At 39.5% G+C, this 20659-nt stretch overlaps 5 protein-coding genes across 14 annotated transcripts; 2 read left to right on the plus strand and 3 right to left on the minus strand.

The window, feature by feature from the left end:
• The first annotated feature begins 1865 nt into the window (after nt 1-1865).
• Txl (Thioredoxin-like) lies at nt 1866-4023 on the plus strand. Its single transcript, XM_018026451.2, has 4 exons — nt 1866-2103; nt 2447-2714; nt 3139-3419; nt 3491-4023. Exons 1-4 carry the CDS (start codon nt 2006-2008, stop codon nt 3702-3704), a joined length of 861 nt encoding a protein of 286 aa, XP_017881940.1. The 5' UTR covers nt 1866-2005; the 3' UTR covers nt 3705-4023.
• A 67-nt stretch (nt 4024-4090) lies between these two features.
• Nucleotides 4091-9395, minus strand: MED16 (mediator complex subunit 16). Of its 2 annotated transcripts, none has more exons than XM_018026809.2 (14): nt 9121-9182; nt 8704-8865; nt 8417-8615; nt 8024-8270; nt 7794-7949; nt 7548-7720; nt 7161-7488; nt 6886-7093; nt 6640-6814; nt 6424-6570; nt 6119-6332; nt 4582-4691; nt 4369-4514; nt 4091-4281 (listed from the first exon to the last, which is right to left on the minus strand). In XM_018026809.2, exons 1-14 carry the CDS (start codon nt 9180-9182, stop codon nt 4158-4160), a joined length of 2451 nt encoding a protein of 816 aa, XP_017882298.1. In that variant the 3' UTR covers nt 4091-4157. The 2 variants fall into 2 exon arrangements, with proteins under 2 accessions (XP_017882298.1, XP_026670237.1); XM_026814436.1 differs by having other exon boundaries at nt 4092-4281; nt 8704-8850; nt 9121-9395.
• LOC108626234 (uncharacterized) lies at nt 4684-6069 on the minus strand. The gene has a single exon (XM_018026810.2). The coding sequence runs from the start codon at nt 5872-5874 to the stop codon at nt 4804-4806; it is 1071 nt and encodes a 356-aa protein (XP_017882299.1). The 5' UTR covers nt 5875-6069; the 3' UTR covers nt 4684-4803.
• Nucleotides 9396-9518: 123 nt separating the features above from the next.
• l(2)k05819 (transmembrane protein 94-like protein l(2)k05819) lies at nt 9519-19495 on the plus strand. 9 transcript variants are annotated; one of them, XM_018026736.2, is made up of 27 exons: nt 9519-9709; nt 10281-10513; nt 10586-10723; nt 10876-11012; nt 11070-11263; nt 11330-11800; nt 11866-12027; nt 12102-12205; nt 12267-12361; nt 12427-12664; nt 12875-12985; nt 13176-13269; nt 13342-13559; nt 13616-13851; nt 13980-14104; nt 14163-14311; nt 14736-14777; nt 15297-15431; nt 15755-15898; nt 16214-16358; nt 16421-16629; nt 17550-17724; nt 17808-18053; nt 18112-18349; nt 18423-18516; nt 18579-18740; nt 18800-19495. In XM_018026736.2, the coding sequence occupies exons 2-27, from the start codon at nt 10350-10352 to the stop codon at nt 18870-18872; spliced, it is 4299 nt and encodes a 1432-aa protein (XP_017882225.1). In that variant the 5' UTR covers nt 9519-9709; nt 10281-10349; the 3' UTR covers nt 18873-19495. The 9 variants fall into 9 exon arrangements, with proteins under 9 accessions (XP_017882225.1, XP_026670231.1, XP_026670229.1 ...); XM_026814430.1 differs by having other exon boundaries at nt 9519-9678; XM_026814428.1 differs by having other exon boundaries at nt 9621-10181.
• Nucleotides 16670-17543, minus strand: LOC108626198 (uncharacterized). The gene has a single exon (XM_018026739.2). The coding sequence runs from the start codon at nt 17417-17419 to the stop codon at nt 16685-16687; it is 735 nt and encodes a 244-aa protein (XP_017882228.1). The 5' UTR covers nt 17420-17543; the 3' UTR covers nt 16670-16684.
• Nucleotides 19496-20659: the final 1164 nt, after the last annotated feature.

Below are 20659 nucleotides of genomic sequence, written 5' to 3' on the forward strand. Positions count from 1 at the left end.
CGAACGTGTCGCAGCTTAAGGTTGTATTATTCGTAAAATCTCTGCCAAAAATTTAAGACATGTAATAAAAAGCTGTGTACAATATTTGAAGCAATGAATTTTGAGAAAAAATTATAATATCCTCAAAATTGATATTATATCAACTTTAAAATATTCTTAAATCATGTATTATGAATTATACAAAATTATAAAATGCTGTCATTGTTACATTCATATTCTTTCATAAACGAAGTCACAAACTTCTGTCATTCGACATGAAAAGTCAAGATGTAAGAACTTTTTTAATAGGCTCGCTAAATTTCTAAAATTCTGTACAGTGTTTTATTAATGTAATACCTAATATCTGTTAAAATTTCAATACTTTGTCATTATTTTTATATGAGTTCATACAACCTTAGTATGAATAAAACTTTCACACGCTGTCTGTCAGCATTATTTAAGGCATTTCACCGAATTATCCTCATTTATTAATCACCAACGAACGAATACGTATTGTTCAACTAAATTCAATTGTCACAGGATACGGTGCCCCAAATTTTCTCCAATGAATGCATCTTCATACATTATAGATCAGTTGTTAAGTAATGACACGACGCGATATCAATCTACGATTGTATACTATTTATATGAAATAAATTATTGAATATCTACAACGGTTACGGAAGCGTCTAATGGACGTTTGACAATGTTTAATTATGTTGGAAGGCCGCTGGTCGACTTTCGATAGGAGTTTACGTACGTGGTGAAAGTTATTTAAATACGATAAATATTTTATCGTAACATGTGAAATTTTTGTGTTCAGATATTTATGCACGTTCGGACGAGTCCATCGACACCAAGACTGAGTACTACTCTTTACCCCAGCCAAAAGTAAATAAAAACCGTCGTTTTCAATTTATATCCGCCGTACGGAAAATTATCAGAAAACCGAGGGTACGACGTCGAAAATTTCCTCGCACGACGCGAGGCAAGTAATATTCGATTAATTCCACGAGGCTTTACTCGAACAAAATATTTTATTCACAGAGCACACCGAATTCGATAAGTTCCCATGTTCAACGACTTGTCCAAATTGTTTAAGTTACATAAGGACCGAAGTCTATCATTACAGTACTTGCGTGACGCATGCAGTAGCTGTGAGTTTGACTCTCGTTTGGTGAGTACATGAAACGTGTTTGAAGATGCATAATTGTAACGTGGAATCTTTGTCATTCCAGCTTGTGTACCATGCCGTACAATTCTAATAAATATAAAAACACGGCGCACTATTGTCCCAGGTGCAACATTTTTTTAGGAACTAAATTCGGTAAAGGCAGAAACATATTCTTTTGCTGTATTTAATAATGTAATGCTGTGCACCACGAGTGAAGTATTTTGTTCGATAATAATTTATATGAACACGCTTTTAAATACAATTTATGTCAAATATGAATACTGTTTTGAAATAAACTTTTTACAGTCACGTCTCTATGGAAACTTTGTTTATTTCCAATCAACTTTCACGAAATTGGAACGTGACATTGTTTGCACCGTCGCATTCTCTGTTAATAACTCGATTTCTTGATTGAAATCACATAAGTTGTATCAAGAACGAAGTATAAAATCACTGACATTGAAATATCGTTTCGACTCACCGCGTTTCTGCCAAGTTCCGATGAATTTCACAAAAAACCATTGCGTCGCGTCTTGTCTGTACCCTGGAAGAGTTACACAAATGGCGCCAGAGCCTGAGAAGGAGCTGCACTTGCGCGAATATTCGAACTCAAACTTCGTTTCCAACGTGTCCAGATCGTTCACAAGCCGCACGTGAAACGAATTCCGTGCTGGATGCCCAATAGCGGACCTGGAACAAATTAATTGCAAATCAGCCAAATGCTTGAGCAAGTTGAGCGTAAATTGTACCAAATTGTATGAACCGGGATCAGGTGAAGTCAAAGTGCCAGTCATTCATTATTCCGATCCGAATTGTCCTTCGCTCATGCTGTGGTAGATCAATTAAGAAACGATGGGAGCCGTACGTGTGATCAACGATGATAGCCAGTTTTACGGTGAAATGGCCAGTGCGGGAGCGAAATTGGTGGTAGTCGATTTCACAGCGACATGGTAAGTCTCTCAGGGTTACGTCTAAGGGGTTATCTGCTATTTCAAGATCTTTTTATGTGTCACAAACAACAGTTCCTAATTTTACGAATTTAATGAATCGCTTCTTTCGTTTCTGTCAGATAATTTATGGGCAGGTGTCATTCGTTACATTTATTATCATTGATTTCATCGTTTGTACATTTCATTATCGTTATCGCGTTATGTTTTGATTTACTTCCTGTTATATTCGACATTTAGCATTACGTTGAAAGATCGTTTTACAGAAAACCTGATAACAGTTTTTTCGATCGTAATGCCATGTATTTACGTAAATAAAAATGCATTGTTGGGGATTAATTAACAGGTGTGGCCCATGCCAGAGAATCGCTCCAGTATTCGAACAGTTGTCAGTGAAATATCCGAACGCAGTATTTCTGAAAGTGGATGTTGATAAGTGTGCGGACACGGCTGCTATGCAAGGAGTCAGTGCGATGCCGACGTTCATATTTTACCGGAATCAGGCTAAGCTAGGCCTGTGCCAAGGTGCAGACCCGGCCGGGCTGGAGTCAAAGATTCAACAGTTTTACGGAAGTGGAGAGGCAGATGATTCAGACAGTCCAGTATCTGGACATGTACGATTTAGTGACAATGTTTATTACCATATCTTTCGAATAATATTACTTGCACTGGTTCTGTACTTCTGGAATAAGTACCAATACCAATGAAAAGTTGTGGTAACCTTCTTTCAGTGGATATTAACACTATTACGACACGCTTCCAAGTTTGTTCAAAGATGAATTTACCACTTGCATGGATTCTTAATTTTTGTTTCAATCATGTTTTATAAGTACCATAGAATCGAACCTGTTGATACATGTACGTTCGAAGTGTAAAACTTGTACCACGTTTAGATGTTCTCGCATTGAATAAAACAGTCTTTTTTCATATATATATTTCCCTGGATGTTTGTACCCAACTTTATTGTATGTAAAATAATAATAGTCTTACGAAATTGTGGGACGATTCAAGGGATTCTGGTAAACGTAACTTTTACAGATGGATCTAACTCCTTACATCACCAAGTCGACGTGCGAATGTTTAAACGAGTCCGATGAACACAATCTTCAGCACTGTTTGAACCCTGACGAGGGATACTTGGAAAGCGACTGCGATGAGCAACTGATCATATCTATTTCATTCTCTCAGGCAGTTAAAGTACATTCGCTGAAGATCAAAGCCAAAGAGAATGGGCCAAAAAATATCAAACTGTACATTAATCAACCGAGGACGATCGACTTCGACATGGCCGATTCCAATACGAGCGTTCAGGATTTAACGTAATTGATCTTCCATTAATAAATTGACAAATCCGTTATCGACGCTAACTGCAATATTTATTTCGGCGCAGATTAACGAAGGAGGATGTCGCGGAAGGTAACCCGGTTTCTCTGCGTTACGTCAAGTTCCAGTATGTGCAAAATCTACAAATTTTCGTGAAAGACAATCAGAGTGGTAGTGAAACGACGAGGATCGATTATCTGGCAATGTTCGGGTCGCCGGTCTTAACGACGAATATGGGCGATTTCAAGAGAGTGATCGGGAAGAAGGGCGAGAGCCATTAACAGATTCCGATTGTTTAAATGTAACGAATTGTAAGAGACTATGTTACGTCAAATAAATTTCGCCATGGCAATAATTGCAATGATGAAATACATTTTTTTATGCATTTTTTAAAATGAAATGCAGTCAGAATCTCTACCATTAAAATAATTAAAACTTGCGTCGATTTCTATAAAATAAATTAGACCAAATAGCGAAGCGTACTCCTTTTAGTTGTAAAGAATTGTTATCAAATCTTCGAGTGATCGTACACACGATCTTGTTAAGTGTAAGAGAAAAGAATACAAATTTTTGTACCTACAATAAAGGATTGGAAAAGAAGCTGATGAATTATTTATTCAGTGACCATTGGATCATATAACGGGATGGGGGAAGATGATACGATTTTTATTTTACATAAAAACTTTTAATTTTATTAACATGTAAAAAATCACAAGTATATTACAAAATCTCGTTCAGGGGGACGTTTTATGAATTCGCCAGATTCCACCACAACGACAGGCTCGAGCCCACCTCTGGTCCCATGCCCTGATCGCAGCCGTCCTCGTCATGTTTTGAACTTGGGCCTTTCCACCGCACCTGAAATTATCAATTATAGCCTCTCTCGTTCAACGAAATTAATCTAAAGTGAAACTCCTTATCATTAGGGTTCGCTGTATGCTGTACCTTGTACATTGTTTAACTAGAAGCGGTTGTTTCCCGAGGTATAAGTGCCGGATACCATCTACGATCTGCCCACTATGCATACAACCCTCAACTGGGTTAAGCTCGGGTAAAAATAACAACTGTTCAGGCTCTGTACCGTACTCTACCTGTAATTGAAATATAATTAGAAACAGGTATTTGAGACTGACGTATGAAAGAGTCGTGCATCTTTACCTGTAAAGGAAAACTTTGATAGAACAGTACAGGGGTAGCTATAGCCGTCATGCTATTACCGTGGTGCAATTGTGGTATCATAATCTGGTTAGGTAGCAGGCAACAGTCATCTGGAAGAATTTTATCGTCGCATCCCCTATTTTATATTTTATCTAACTACTTGCGATAATGATTTGAATGATAATTATGATACGTATAATAGTCTTCAGAATGAATTAGTAATTATATCTCGGACACAGTAATTATATCTTCCGTGTCTTCGTTCGCCTCGTCCGTGGAAGCGTTGTCTAATGAAAGACCCGGCTTCTCTTCGTCCAAATTTACAGACCATTCTTTGATCGGCTCTGGACAAGGATCGATATTTAAAAACACTTCAGATTTTACACTCATCGGACTTTTCGGACTCTCTACGTCTGCGATGAAGAACGTTGCTTCTATTGATTTTTTCTCCTCGTTAATATCGTTTTCCTTAGTCGACGCGAAGTCACTTGGGAGAAAAGGTTTCTTTTCGGTTTCCTGATGGTTTCTTGCTCCACTTCGTTCGGCCTTCTCAGCCTCTCTTATAAGATCGATGAAAAACAATTCTCTAGGCGAAAGTGGTCCTTTCGCTGATTCCGTTTCCAATTCATCTTGCGGAGTAACAGTCACTAATTTTAAATAATCTTTCACATCCGGCTTTTCATCATCATTTCGTGATTTCTCAGAATCCAGATTTTCATCGACTTCGTCGATATTTTCATCGACGTTCGCAATATCGTTACCAGAATTCCGACGATGGATAACAAGAGGCGGAAGATCTTTGTGTTTTTTATTTTTGTTCTCTCGAGATTCGTCCGAAACGATTGTATCCGACTTATTATTAATTAGTTTAGGAAAAAGCGAAACCTGGCGTTTCGCGTCAATCAAAGATGTCAATTGTTGGGAATCATTTGTGCCGTACGATCGCGACGTCGCATTATCTTCGCGTTTGGTTCCCATACACTTCCAAGATAGAAATAGACACAACATAATGAACAGCCAAATTAGAAACGCGATGAACCAATATAACACGAGCAAACGGACGGACGCATGGTCAGACTTATGAGAATTGTGAGCAGAGAGAGTACCGATTAATAAAGGAGTGAGTATGAACCAATAGATTAAAAAGATACAACAGGTTACCGCGCAGAATATCGCTGATCTATAAAGTTTCGAATACGAGTAACTGTTTTTCGAATCACGTTCTTTCATTAATAGCTTATGGTTCTTCAAAGCCAACGAATTCGTGTGTTTCACCGCTAATTTCTCGGTCATGTTTCACAATAAAAAAAGAGTTATTGGAATACTATAATTTTATACAATTGCACAGAGGCATCTACATACACTCTTTAGCGTATTTGCCACAACTCAGCGAAACAATCTGTGATTTACTTGGAGCAAACGAGGAAGTGGTGTTTTATCTTACTTCCTACCGACCAGCGCGTTGCGATAAAATCCCGCCACGAATGACTCCCTATTATTCATGCCACTACTATTTCCAATAGCTAATGAAACTCACCGATCAGCCCATCGTCGACTTGCTGCGTTTGACCATCTCCATTTGGCTGGACCAATTTTGACAATAAACGAAACAGCAAAGCTAGAACATCCAGGTTGTCGGCGCTGCGTAAAAATACCGGAAGACACGAAGGACGCAGCAAACCCCATATTCGTATAATAACAAGCAACTCTCTCAACGTGTTTAAAGCTTTATGGTCCTTTAGTAGTTCGTACTGCCAATTACATGAAACGAAACGAACAATTAAAACCATATTGCTCGATTCAGCAACCTCGAAATTTTACTAATAAATTCAAAATACTAACGCCGCCGGATTTCATCTGCAGTCGTTGCTCTGGGAGACGAGCTAAAAGGTTCAAAGCTAGATCAGCTACCCATTGAATCAACTGTTGCAACGATTGAAGAGTGCTCGGTTCCACTGTAAACTCCTTCGGATCGAGATGTAAAAGAACCTAATAATCGTACGCGATTAGAGATCAGTCAACGAACCTTTTCAGAGGCGTGTGCACAATTTGTTTTACCTTGTCTACGTCTGTTATTGCATCGTTAATCACAGCTGCTAAGCTCTCGGCTGGTCCCTTATCGTGAGAAATCAGGTCCGACGGTCGTAACAATGATTTGAAAGCCGTCGCTACCGAATGTATCATAAGCAGCGATGATAAATCGGCAGCTTTACTCTGGCCCGATACTAGCATCCTAAAAGTAATAATGAAATCTCTGTCGCGAATAGTTTGAGCGTCAATTTTGTCCGGGAAACGATACGAAACCTGTATAGCGATGTCTTGATGGAAAGGAATTGAATATAATGATATTGCTGTATAGGCTGTAACTGTCTGTTGAAAGAAACGTCTAGTCTTTCGCATAACGGCTCGATCATCGAGGATCTCAAACATAACAATATGTCCAACCAATCTAATCCGGTTACTAAACAATATTCTAATAATGTACAAGCGTAACTAAGGGTTAATGATGGTCCTGAAAAAATAATATCGTATGATGCCTCGTCCCGTTAGACAGTTTGTCAGTCGTTTCAGAAACCTACCTCCATCGGGTAACAATTTGTACAGATATAAATTCCCACGTGTATCACAGACTAGGAGCACGCAGCCTAGCCAAGAGATATCTATACTAGCTATCGACACTGAGCTCTTGAAATATTTATTGTTCGGTTCCTCGGGTCGCCATGCCATGTTCAAGGAGGAGTACGATATCTCCTTCAAACAGTCGCGACTCAAGCAATGCACCGATGAATCTGCCAAAGCTACTATAACGTAACTCGGTGGAGGCAACGTGGTGACTATAGATAATTTCGTGGTTCCTATCGCAGTTATCGGTGACTGGCACCGGTATTGCGATTGATGCTGCCATACCTATAAACGAGCACCTCGTTAAGTGACTGAAATTGCGGTTCTTAAGTTTAAACACCTACCACAACTGTTTTGAATGGCTCTAGCGTTTTTGGTTGAAATAACTTGTGAACTGGCTGAGACTTCTCTCGCAACTCCCATACTTCTACTATACCACCGCTGTCGCTATTCACAGCAATAACTAACGAATCCGCGTCCTCGCGGACCACGAATTTCAATTGCGTCACGTTTGTATCTGAGAAAATGATCCTATTATTTCAATGTCTGAGAGTCGATGATTATCGTTTAATAATTTTATGTGAATTTACATGTATTGTCTTTCGGTGCACCGTCCTGTAGGAAGAAGCTAGGGAGTGCCTGTGACGTGATGGTGCACTTATCATCGTTCTTACGAACTAATACTCTGTAACACCTGATCGGCAAAGAAATATTTCCACCGCTTACGGCTACCAAAATGTGACCATCTGAAAATTGTGGACTTTTTTAGCTTATCATTGCAATAGCAGCTACTTTAATCGAGATCTAGATAATTACGTACTTTTGCCATAACATAAATCGACCGCTGTTATCCTATGCCTCGTGCTGCCCAAACTCTCGGTGGAGGAACAAACGGGATTCTGAAAATCTTTCGTGATCATAACAGCACCCACCATGCCTGTGGTCGAGACAACTAATACACCTTCCGCTGCTCTACCTCCGAATTGTCTTACGGATGGTGCGAATGGTAAATTATTGAATTTCTCACTATAGTGAATACTATCTTTTTTCTCAGTCACAAGACCCGTCTGAAATAGTATTCTATGTGAAATTCATGTACCTGGTCACAAGATAATCGTTGTATACTGTTCTAAGTACGTTAATACAGTTTGCAGAAATGTTGGATATCTTGATGAGAACAGTGTACAAGAATTGTTATTAATTTTCCACCTACCTTTTTCCCATTATGGAACCAAGCAGCGCCTAATATATGTTCGCCAAAGAAACATGTGGAACCGATCAATACCCAATCGTTCAGAACATGATCTTTGAACATCCATAACTGAACATTGCCAATCGAATCGGCGACGACTAACTTGTCACCTGGCAAATCCCACTCTAACGCAGTTATCGTATTCTTGCTCGACAGCACCCTAATCAACGAATACGAGATGATTGTTTAGAATCAAATTTGCAAAGGTCTTTCGAACGATAAGAAATGATATATGGATTGACTCGTACTTGTGGATATGCCAAGGCATATTTAAATCGCAGACGTAAACCTGAGACCCCCATGTCTTTCCACTGTTGTCGTCTAATTCAGTGGTAGTTGTGAAAGCAGCTATATTACGACTAGATAACGAGCACAACGACTGTCCCTCATACAGGCTAAAAATTTGATTACTGCATAAACATTAGAGGATTATATTTTAGAAGTTATATTCTTGGATCAGAAGCTAATTAAATGTAATTCACGCTATTATTATTTATAAATACGCATTCGTCAATTATTTCAAAGTGAATTTAAATACTCGTAAAAATAAACAAAATACATTGTTTACAAATATTTATACAGAATAAACAAACTTGGGAAACATTGTAAAAATCGATAATTATTATTATTAACAAAAACAAATAAGATGAGAATGGTCTACTTACCTTTCCTGATTTATAAATGATTTTACCGTTACTTTTCTATTAACAGTGTACAGTAAATCCATATCGAAAGTTAGGTTATGTCGAGAGTTGATAAACGCTTAACTGAATATGCTCGAACTTTATTATCCGTTCGCGCATTGCGTTTCACACAACACAGAGAAAGACGAAAGCAATATCGAGTTTTTATTAATTTCACGAATTGAAAATTATACCGGAAAAACTATAACAGATCTACGCGCACATCACACCGTCACCGCACCAGATGCCAACAAAGGCCAAACCGGCCAAACGGCCAAACTGATGTGCGTTACGTTTACGTTACGTCTTACGTCAATGACGCCGACGCCAGCCCAGCAGGCCCAGCACCACAGTATATCTATAGGTATACTGTGGCGGTAGTGTGTTTGTGATGCGATATGCGATCCATCCGAATATGCATCGCACCTCGTACTGATTTAGGTCATTCGCAATTATGAGACATTTCCCATCATTTTCAGTCAAAGGACCCACGAGCGAACGCTAAACCGACGAACCGCGCGTCGATTGCGAGAGAGAACGGTACATTATTCCCGTCAATCAACCCTACAATGCAAGTGTTTATAATGCGTTTTAACCTCTGCTCCGTTTGTTTTGGTTCTGCTTATGTTTCCCTTGAAACTGGCTGTATTAATAAATTACATTTTTCATCTCTGTTCTTTCCTTTATTTATTTAAATCCCCTCTGCCCTCCTGCCCTCCACTATCTTCGCTATAAGAAAATTGCGAAATGTTGCTTAACTTTCTGCCGATCTATGTTTCTGGTTTTGGTCATTTATCTCCCGTGTGCATTAAATAAATCGTCACCGTGAATGTTGATATTATAAAATGAGAACAATACAGAAATTGGACTGCATGGCGTACGAATAAATCTGAGAACAAGGACGTCAGATTCTATAATCATTTTTCTACAATCTCATCTTTTGTTTATCTTGCACGTTCTATTTTTTCCATTGTAAACGTAAGTTGCAAAGGAACAGTGTAATAAATACTTTGTTATGGCACCCGAATAAAAGTTGGGATTAGGTATTCACATACGTACAACAATCCTAGTATTATAGTTGTAGCGTGTTACTTCGTTCTGCATACATGTTTATTTTTTTGTAATTCACGTAATCTACCCAGGTGAATCGGTGAATCTCAAATGCATGGCATATGTTAAGTCTTACAAAAATTTAATGACACCACTAAAAGATGGATAGTGATCACGCGAAGGACAGCACTTCCAAATTAAGTGGGAACACTAACAATAAATCTGAGGAAATATTAGGACTGAGCACGAGAGAAGCGCTTGAAACGTTGCAACGTGATATTAGAAGGGTCCTGTTCGAATATGAAGAAGAATGTAGAAGGAATAAGTAAATAATCTATAACAATAGAATGCTACTAAAGCTTCTCAGTTATTTCATGCTGTATATAATTGTGTACAGAAAATATAAAGCTTGGCTGAGGGACACTTTACATCATCGTAGTCAGTACACGACTCTTTGTTGGACATCAGCAATTGCACTTTTGATCAATGCTATTATTCTCATCACCGCATTCTTCACGATCGACGATACGACTTGGTATGAAGATCTCTTTTTCGTGTACCAGACACAAACTCGAGTTGCACAGATAATATTCATGATACGTGCTAATCCTATTATATCATGGCTTTAGAATTCGGTATCTTAGAAATAAACAATGAAACGATGTATAAAACGTTTCGCTATTCCAGGTATCCCACACTGCCCTATGAAGGACTGACCGTCTGTTGTTTAGTGATGTTAAACTTTATTTTAGTCGTGTCGGATAATAAATTGCGACACGAAGAAATTCCTTACAGGATACGAATCCTCATCGACCAATTAGAAGGTATTTAAATGATTTCTATATCTTTATATTTTTGCACAAATCATTGATCCATTTCAGCGGCGAAGAGTACTTGTCAATGGGATACGGAAAATTATCCGCATCTGTGCAGCCCACTGTCTCCTTGTTTAACTCTGCAGTGGACTTACCGCGACGGACACATAGTTAATCTACCATGGGCATTGTTAGTCGCCGGTGACATAATTGTAATAAAACCTGGACAACAAGCACCGGGCTATTCCGTTCCCTATGACGTGCGTTTTTGTTCAAAATTGATTCGAACGTGAAAAATAAGTAAAGATAATGAAAGATGATTTCAGGATTCCGATGCTTCGGTGTTGCACGCGAGGGAAGTGTACAGTCCGCAGGTTCACAGCGCGAACGAGATTTTCTCTACGCCTCAAGCGCGATCGCCGTTGAAGAACAAGATTTACAAGCTTCAAGAAACACCGTATTTGATGAATCTCAGAATGGCTCTCGATCAAGCCCTCGACAGGCCAGTGACGTATCATAATCGGAAACGTCATCTTCTAATGATCTGCTGCATCGAACAACTTGCCTATCCGGTTCTACTGATCATCGTATTGATCGTAAATCTGTTTCGATACTTGTATTTATCGGAGTACTTTGGTATCGGGAATTGGAGCGAGATGTTCCTGTTGCAACCGATCGCAGTTAGTATTCCCTTGCTACCATTGATATTCCCAACGTTTTGGATCTTCTTGAATTGCTTCGGCATGGCTCGTTTCAAGGCACTGTTCAAGCTCTATCAATCGTCAAAGAAGCTTCAGGTTAATAATTCAAGTGATAAGGAATAGATGTTAATTGAGTTCTATGCTGAAACTCGTCGTTTTAGTTCGTAGATCCTTTTGAGGATGCGGACTTCACTGGACCCAGTCACCCAGAAGTAGTTTACAATTGGCAAGAATTGAAGGAATACTTTTTCGATATTCTGTTCGGTAAAGAACACATGATGTCGAGATCCGCGAGTATCCTGCATGTTTTAGGATCAGTCACGGTATTTCAAATACAGGATCATGCAACCGCTGACATGAATGAAGACAATGTATAAAAAAACGGTTCGGTTTCCAGGCATTGTGTTGCGTGGATAAGAAAGGGATTCTTTCGTGGCCTAATCCAACCGCGGAGAAAGTATTTTTTTTACGAAACGCCAACACCCTGTCACCGTCTTCGAGGTGAGTGCATACGTAAAAAAATGTTAACTGCCACGAGCGTTCAGTGAATGAAATTTCACAGCACTGGTAGCTTAGATAGAACGTCGGAACATCAATGTCAAACTCAAACGGAAGATTCGAAGCAAGAATCGAACAAGACGTCGTACGTGACGCACGGTAATGAGAAAAGGTCGAGGAGCCTGGAGGTGAACTTGACGAGGGAACTGGAAATCATTTTTCAGATATGTCTCACTCGAAGGCCGAAGTCCTGGATCTGACGCACGATCACGCGTTGCCGTTTCGTCTGCAGTTTGACGATCACTCGTGGAGGCAACATTTGAACTCATTGAAACCATTAGGTTTAGCGATTCTTCTTAATACGTGTAACATGGACACCCAGGAGGGTTACATGCAATTCTGTGGCCACATCACGTGCGAAGCGTTGTATAACGAAAATCTTGTCCCAGTAACGAACAGACGGTATGTGCAGTAGCAATTCCTTCAGATCGTTGTTTTTCGTTCACGTGTTTCGCATCGCATTTCCCCTCATTATTGTGTCATGTGTGTGCCATTTATTGGAACTAATCATTCCCGAATGTCTCAAGCTAATCGAATCCTGCTCAATCCTTAAGACAGTCCAAAAATAACAAGGTCTAATTGCCAGTAACGTTGATCGTACACGTTTGTCAGCTACCAGGAACAGTGTGTAGAGGATAATAACGGGTGTCGAGCGAAAGATACAGTGCAAAGTTCAGCACAGGTGTATTTAGCCGACGAGTCGGGAAGCCTTGGACACATGTGGTCAGTCCCACCATATAGTTACTTTTATCTGCTCCGTTATGTAGTTAAATCCGTTTTACGTGGCTGAATGTACATTATATGGGATGCTAATCATGGGACATTTCACGTTTCCGTTTTGTTTCTCTCTATTCATTCATCGATAATAGATCAACGACCTTGTTGAAATTCATTGATTAAAAATCCTATGTAGGTGTTTGTGCGAATTAGCGAAGCAGATAGGTTTCCAAGACCAGGCGCAAAATATATTCCAACTGGAGCAACAATTGTCCACGTTTAGGCATGTCGTAAGCATCGTTTCAATTCCTCTTACTCAGCCTCGAAAAGAGATGATCAACATTTTCCGCGCCCTGTTTTAGCAACCGGAAATGGTTCGGCGAGATATTAAATTCGCAAGGTCTTTGAGCATTGCTACGAAATTGAAGTTCCCATTTCCCCACATGGTCGCCGTGGTCGTTAGAGAACGAAGCGGAGGCGGTTTGCAATTGCTTACACAGGGCACAGCGGACATAATCTTGGACTCCTGTATCGAGTTCTGGGATGGTCACGATCTCTGCCCGCTATCGGCAACCGACAGGTACGAGAAAACGTAATTTCATAGCACCTTGATTTCCTATCGTTTGTACGTTTTAGGAAAAAGGTGCAGGACTTTTATCAGAGGACGAGCTTAACGTCGTACTGTACCGCGTTCGCGTACAGACCTCTGACGCGCGGTATCAGTGACAAACTGTCGCACATATACATCGAACTTCCTGCAGACAGCAAACATTTGTATGCGCCGCACAGAAGTCCCACCCCTTTGCCCTGGGACTTTAAAAACGTCCTCGATCCGAGAGTAAAAAGCATACTTGGACAATTTCATTCGACCGGCAAGTAACTGCATATCACTTATGGTATCAATTAAATTTTACAATCTGTACTCAGCTTTTAATATGAAGAATTATGTCTTCTGCACATTCAATTTTCTTCGAAATAGATAAAATGCTAATTTTTACAGATTCTTTGTTGTGCTATGAGAATAAGGACGACAATGTGGGCGACGTGGAAAGTTGCTTCGAAATTCAATGCAACCAAGTTTTCATAGGGATGGTGACTATGCAGTATCAAGCACAAACGGACATGGTAAGACGACGATTTATCAGTTCTTCCTATTGGAGTCAACCGACAAAATTTTTAACAGGTACAATTAATTGAGCAACTCGACAGAGCATGTATCCGTTTCGTTCACTTCAGTAAGGAGAACGAATTGAGGTCGCGGGTCTTCTCCGAGAAGATGGGATTGGAGAGTGGATGGAATTGCCACATATCGTTGCTCAGTGAGCGAGCTAGGTACGATACTCGATTCCCTTTTAACGCTGATCAATTTCTCTAGAGGAAACTATTTTGCTTTGCTTTATTTTGCTTTTCGATTAATCTGAACAGGTTTGGGGCATGTCCTCACGTTGAAAAGTAATTTCGAATTTTCTATTCTCTGTACGTGTAAAAAGTCTGTGTATAAGAAACGTATGTTCGACACAAAGTATTCACACTAATCGTATGTTGTTGGTGTTTACAATTTTCTTCTTCGTAATTAATCTAATTCTATTACGTTATATGTCGTCTTTTATTGTTAGTGTTTCGTCACGTTTTTTCTCTAATCTGTTGTCAAGTTTAAAATAAATACGCTGGTAACCGATATTACGACGGATTTTGTTTAACTAGCTATTTGGTCATAACTGTGGATATGAATGTAAAATATGCATGTACGTTACAGGAGACAGCAATGGCTGGAGAGATATCCACACATGACGTATATGTTTGTCTATACCTCTTTCTTTCATTACTGTTACTAATTTGCATGTCTATTCGTTACGCTCTTTAACTAATCATTTCTATTATTATTACCGATTATTATTCGTCGGTTTCGTCTATTTAGATTTTTACTTCGAATGCATACGTTCTGATTTATCGTTTTCCCCCCTTGGTTTGATTTCACGATTGATTACATTAGATATTTTAGTGAGAAGTTTCTGCAGTTTAAGTGCCCCCCTTTTTTTAACGATACGTTCCACGAGTTTTATTACTTTCTTAATTGATTAGAGCATTCAGTTACAAGATTTTATACGCTGGTAGTTTACCGGTGGACGACCACCGTTTCGTTAGTTCCAATGGCTTCTTCATTAGCGGATACTGTAACTCTATTTAAAGATTACCTACGGTTCTCGTTACACCTGTTACAGTTATTCTATGCACATGTGTTAATATCTCGTAAATTATACCATCGACATACATAATATACACGAATAAATGTATGTAACTAACACGCCAATATTAGGTCCGAGAGTCCAGTGGGTTGGTGGGTGAGCCAGGCAGCAGCCATGTCCTCACCCACTCCCTCGGCCCAATCTCATCAGCATAATTACTCCTGCATGGATGAGGCCAGCCACTTGCTTAATCGTGTCTCTCCTCGGTATGTTACAATATTACCCTTTCTCTCTCTCTCTCTCTCTCTCTTATCACATTACATTAAAAAAAAAAGACACTAAAAACGTTTCATTTTCTACACGCGCGGTCGCGTCAGAGGAATGACGAGCCGAATATTTCATCTGACGTGAAACGTGCTTACATGATATACGAACATCTGAATAGAACGATAAAGAAACAGAGCATGAATTCTATTTCTGCTGCATAATTATGCTGCATCGATGTGTTTGTGTCCTAAGGATTTCTATCCTGCATGACCGAACGCGCGTACGAATCGACGTGCAATAGTAGCGTCTGCTTTCTTTGTAGCACGAATCTGGACAACAGCCGTGCTATGAGCATGTCGGCCCCGAGCGCTATAAACACTGATTTCACCACGGTGAAGTTCGACGACGAGACCACCGAGTGGAATGACACGGGGACGTCCCAAGTGAAGAGCGCTATGAGCCACAGGTTTGTTTCATTCTCATTTGGAAGATATTAAATTCCTTTTTGCTTATGTTTACAAGATTGTTTCGAATCGCTTTAATACGATTTTGAATTTGCACGGCAGTCTAAATCAACTAGTGCAAAGGATCACGCGAAGAGAATCGGCGCGCCTTTCGTAATTACTGTTCCGTTCATTCTGTTTGACTAGAATAGATTTTGTCTCTTTGTCGCGTTTCCTAGTTTTTGAGAGTTCGTCTACTAACGAGTTTTAACTTTGCAATAACACGACGAGATCATCTCGTTCTTTTTATAATCACTTCCCTAACGATTTCTCAATAGGGAACAAGATACTGTTAGAAGCGAAGACAGTGTGCTCGTGCAAAGCGTGGACTTAGGATCCGGTCAAGAGGCATGGAGATCTCTGAGTTGTCTTACGGACAGCACAGAACAAAGCGCGCCCGTGAACTTCGATTTATCGAACAGGGTGAGTTCCTTTATACGAAACATTGTATCCTATTCGGTATCCTAAATCGATTGATCACCTAGGCGAAACTACCTCGAGGCATTGACAAGATTCGACCGCACATAGAATTGATAGACAACGTACCCCTTTTGGTATCTCTGTTCACCGATTGCAACACGGCTGTTACAAGGGAGATGTTGCACATAATGCAGGATTACGGAGAAGTCGTTTGCGTGCTCGGTTCCTCTGCCAACGCGGAGAACATGCCTATCTTCATGCAAGCCGATGCAGGGTAACTACTTCATTAAATGATCAACGAATTTTTAAGGAAACTGCTGAGTGTATTACTATGTCACAGAAATGTCTTCGATCACGAAATTACCAGGAACCTGATAACTCGTACTGTACACGGTTTCATTCTCAATTTTAGCCCTGACAGTCGGCTTGTAGGGCACGCGAATCCTCTTACGAAGAGGTTCCACGTATTGATAAGACAGCTTACTCGTGGTTTGATAGTCCGTTTTGAACTTAGTCTGCCAGAATTCCCGTTTACGCGGCCTTTTCACCTCGATGTGCTTGCCAAAATCTTGATAGGATTCCTTCATCACCGTTTTGTATTCCATGGGTATAGGAAGTTCAGTCCTTCCTCTGTACGGCGCATAAGATTTCGTTTTCACGTAACCTGGATTCATGTAAGACAATTTCTGAGTCGTGGCCATATCGTGGACTCCGTGTATGGCCAGATTCTCCTTGGGAATGAAAGGTTTCCGCAGATGCCCAGTCGCGGGTTGATAAGAAAACTTGTACACCGTGTCAAAGTCGATTTTACCGGGTTTCTGAGCCAGCATCTTCTCGTACTTCCCAAAACTGACTCTCATTCTTGGAGTGCTGTCGAATTTCGTATAAGACAAACCGTACGTCGTATACGATTCAATCTTCTGGGTCGGTTTTTGGTAAGGTCGCACATACACTATGGGACGTTGTCTTTCCGGTTGCTGGTAAAATTTTCCATTTCGAAGAATACTCTTAGGCTTGCTTAATTTCTCTCTTTTACATTTGATATCGTCAGCAATGAACACCATTTTCGTCTAAATTTTCGTTCGCGTAAAATGGTAAAAAATTCGAGCAACACGAAGAGAGTGTCGAACGGAATGAATCATTCATTTATTCCCTGCAGTGTTCAAGCGCGATTTAATTAACACGTGGTTATAGTGTGGCAATGGAACCACTGTATCCACAAGTCTGCCAAAGAATCCCGGTGCTCGCGTCAACCAGGGAGGACCAAGGGCCATCCCCAGTCGACTTGAGCAGGGCACTGAATTCTGTATCTTGTTCACTGAGCGTCAAACGAGAAGATCCAATCGCGATTTTTCATCTAGTCATGGAGGTGAAATTCTTATCTTGTATAAAAATCTGCAAATCTACTGATTATACCAGTCGATCAATAATTAAGACTAATTGATCCCACAGGCTCGGCATTATATGACGTGTCTATGGAACTGCGTGCAATTCTGGCTGTGCTGCACGATCACGCTGTCCTTCACGCAAGCCATGTCCGGCTTCTTGCTGCTGCCACCCCTGTTTTCAGTCGATCAAGTATTATGGTTGTGCTGCTTAATCATTCCAGTGTTGTCGATATCCATGATCGCTACGCCCATAGACCACACCATAATGCAACGCGCGACTGGCAAAAATCAGTGCACCGTGAACGGACAGGTAAGCAAGGTGCAATTCCTTCGGTTCCTATGATTCCTCTACGACGTCGACTTCACAGGTTGCGCTGTTCGTCTTATGGTGCTACGGCAGCAAATTTTTGCCAACGGTCGTGACAATTGTATTGTCTCAGTGTATCTCACTTTTGACACTGTGCCCCATTTACACGACTGACTCGAAGTGTCTGTACGTGTACCCGGATGTACAGGGCGAGGTTCCGTGGGGCGGTTGGGGCGACAAACCTAATATTATTCTAGTGATACAACACTTCGCCTTGTCGCTATTAGTTTTACATTTAGGTAAACGGTTGTTCATGTTTATTTCATTTGGATCTTATGAATCATTTTAAAACGTGTTTTACCCTTTTTATAGTAACAATATCCATAGGCTTTGTACATAGAGAATATTCCATTTGGAAAAAGCAACCGTTCAACAATTTCGTATGGTTCTTAAGTGCATTTATAGCGTAAGTAAATGAGGCTTGATTTATTATTTGAAGACTATTGTTGCTAATTGTTTATTGTTCAGGTTGTGCGCACAAGCAGCGTTCTCGGGGACGGTGTTTTGTAAATTCTGGAAAGACGAGGGTCAAAACATCGAGGACTTCCCTTTACATCTTCCCCTATTTTTCTTAGTTTCCTTGCCACTGATTTTCCTCATTAACGAACTGATCAAGTGGCAAGAGATAAAGTAAGTATGGATGCTGGCTGCGGTAGGTTCAGTTGATTTATCAATTGGTTGTTTTTCAGAGTAAACGTAAGGCATCAAAAGAGAGCGCGGCTGGAATTCGGTACAAAACTTGGAATGAATTCACCGTTTTAAGCAATGTGAAACGGTGCATGTAGAACATGGTACGTTTACGTACGTGGAGTGCAGTTAGGAAATCTAAAATACTCAAGTTCCGCATGATACTGTTACTGTGTTAATGTACTTCGCGAGGAGATCTGTAATAATTTATTATTTATTTATTCGAAATACGTTCGGCTAGCTGTAAATTCTTTAATACACGAAGACAGTATTTGAAATTCAAATCCTACGAGAATCCTGCGAGAAGAAACTTCGAAACTGTACAGTTTTGAAATCTGTAGAATTGTTTCTCGTAATTCGATATCAAATGTTTATATTTTTGTATAACACGAAAATGATATTTTGTATTCTGAAAGTTATACGATAGGTACTATATTGCACTGAACGTAAAGATTCACTGTTGCAAGCCTGTGCCACCGAGGAGAGATTACTAAAGAGTGGCAGCATTATGGGACCTTGCGTCGCACGAAAAAGTATGCAAATTTTTAGAATATATTGCCACCGAAATAGAAGGCAAAACAATTGTCGATGTTAAACAGTTGCCAGCTAAAAGAAAGATCCCATGCAATTTCCTTTTAACTCCACTCGTTAAGAAATAATTGGCGATGAACGAACTAATTAATTGATTACTCCGGAACTCCTTTACTTTTATTCGAAGCATTTTTCGAAATTTTGGGGAAAAAAGATTTTAATTTTTCCGAGATTTCGTCAAGGGGTACAAAATACCGATTAATTGTACTTAACTCGTTAAATACCGAAGTTAGAAGAAAAATTCACAGAATTTTTCTTGTAGAGAACGTCAGTGCCTACAAGTTCCGTATAAAATTTTTTTTGTATTTTGAGCACCATTGGACCCTATTCGCTGTCCCAACGATTACATCAACATTGCGACTTTTTAGTAGTATCTCCTCGGTGCTATAAGATACATTTAATTTGTACATATATATAGATGGTGTGCAATATCTTATCCTGATTTCGACTTGTGACCTATTGCTATTTACATATTTTCGCTAAGTATACATAGGTAAAAGGGTAAAGTACAGCAACAAACATGAAGAAAGTACATACTACACGAAGATATTGAAATGCCATTTGATTTTTAGTCTTATTCGTAGAAAATGCTTAGAGACATTTTTTGTGTTCCTATAGGAAATAATTGATCTTTAGTATTATGAGAAGGATACTGCTTTTTAATCGAGTTTATTAGGATAATATGTTTTGCATGACCACTTGTACAGTCTGCAAGCATTATATTGTGTGAATGTTTTAAATAAATGGCTTTGAGAACTACTACAATTTTGCAATTAGACGTTAGACAGATGTGAAATTAACATGCGAGACCGGGAGATCGCTCTAGAACACGAGGCGTATTCAAAGCGTATCTAGATTCAAATCATAGGCTTGATTTATTTTCAATTATATTGTACAGTACATTGCTGCGGAGTTCATTAAACGACGGCCGGAGCTTCGTTCGATAAATAATTTCGATTCTAAACAAAAGTTTCCACGATGTCACCCCATTTTACGTAGGTAGAAATATTTCGAAAAACGTTTTATATACATTTCATTTTTATAGAACGATTGAAGAATTTGACTAAATATACAATTGTAAAACAATTACTGACGTTCAAATAAATTTTTTCGTTAAATCCAATACTATTCTTATTGATATTCCCCATTGATGTTTCTCTTTTATGTTTCGGATTTAAGGATGTATTGGCTATACATTCAATCACAAAAGTTTATGCACTTTAGAAACGCATTTTTAAAAAAGAAATCAGACGTCGGAAGAACAATACTAA

This window comes from Ceratina calcarata, unplaced genomic scaffold, assembly GCF_001652005.2.
Source record: "Ceratina calcarata isolate Rehan_Ccalc_2016 unplaced genomic scaffold, ASM165200v1 scaffold39.2, whole genome shotgun sequence".
Lineage (NCBI taxonomy): Eukaryota > Metazoa > Arthropoda > Insecta > Hymenoptera > Apidae > Ceratina > Ceratina calcarata.

What these genes read in the sequence shown, in the direction of transcription:
- Txl (XM_018026451.2), top strand. Translation starts at nt 2,006, where the DNA reads ATGGGAGCCGTACGTGTGATCAACGATGATAGCCAGTTTTACGGTGAA. An exon ending in ACAGTCCAGTATCTGGACAT is followed by an intron (nt 2,715 to 3,138) that starts GTACGATTTAGT and finishes TAACTTTTACAG; the next exon opens with ATGGATCTAACTCCTTACAT. An exon ending in ACGAGCGTTCAGGATTTAAC is followed by an intron (nt 3,420 to 3,490) that starts GTAATTGATCTT and finishes ATTTCGGCGCAG; the next exon opens with ATTAACGAAGGAGGATGTCG.
- LOC108626234 (XM_018026810.2), bottom strand. Translation starts at nt 5,874, where the DNA reads ATGACCGAGAAATTAGCGGTGAAACACACGAATTCGTTGGCTTTGAAG.
- MED16 (XM_018026809.2), bottom strand. Translation starts at nt 9,182, where the DNA reads ATGGATTTACTGTACACTGTTAATAGAAAAGTAACGGTAAAATCATTT. An exon ending in ATCAAGACATCGCTATACAG is followed by an intron (nt 6,815 to 6,885) that starts GTTTCGTATCGT and finishes TATTACTTTTAG; the next exon opens with GATGCTAGTATCGGGCCAGA. An exon ending in TGCAGATGAAATCCGGCGGC is followed by an intron (nt 6,333 to 6,423) that starts GTTAGTATTTTG and finishes TGTAATTGGCAG; the next exon opens with TACGAACTACTAAAGGACCA.
- LOC108626198 (XM_018026739.2), bottom strand. Translation starts at nt 17,419, where the DNA reads ATGGTGTTCATTGCTGACGATATCAAATGTAAAAGAGAGAAATTAAGC.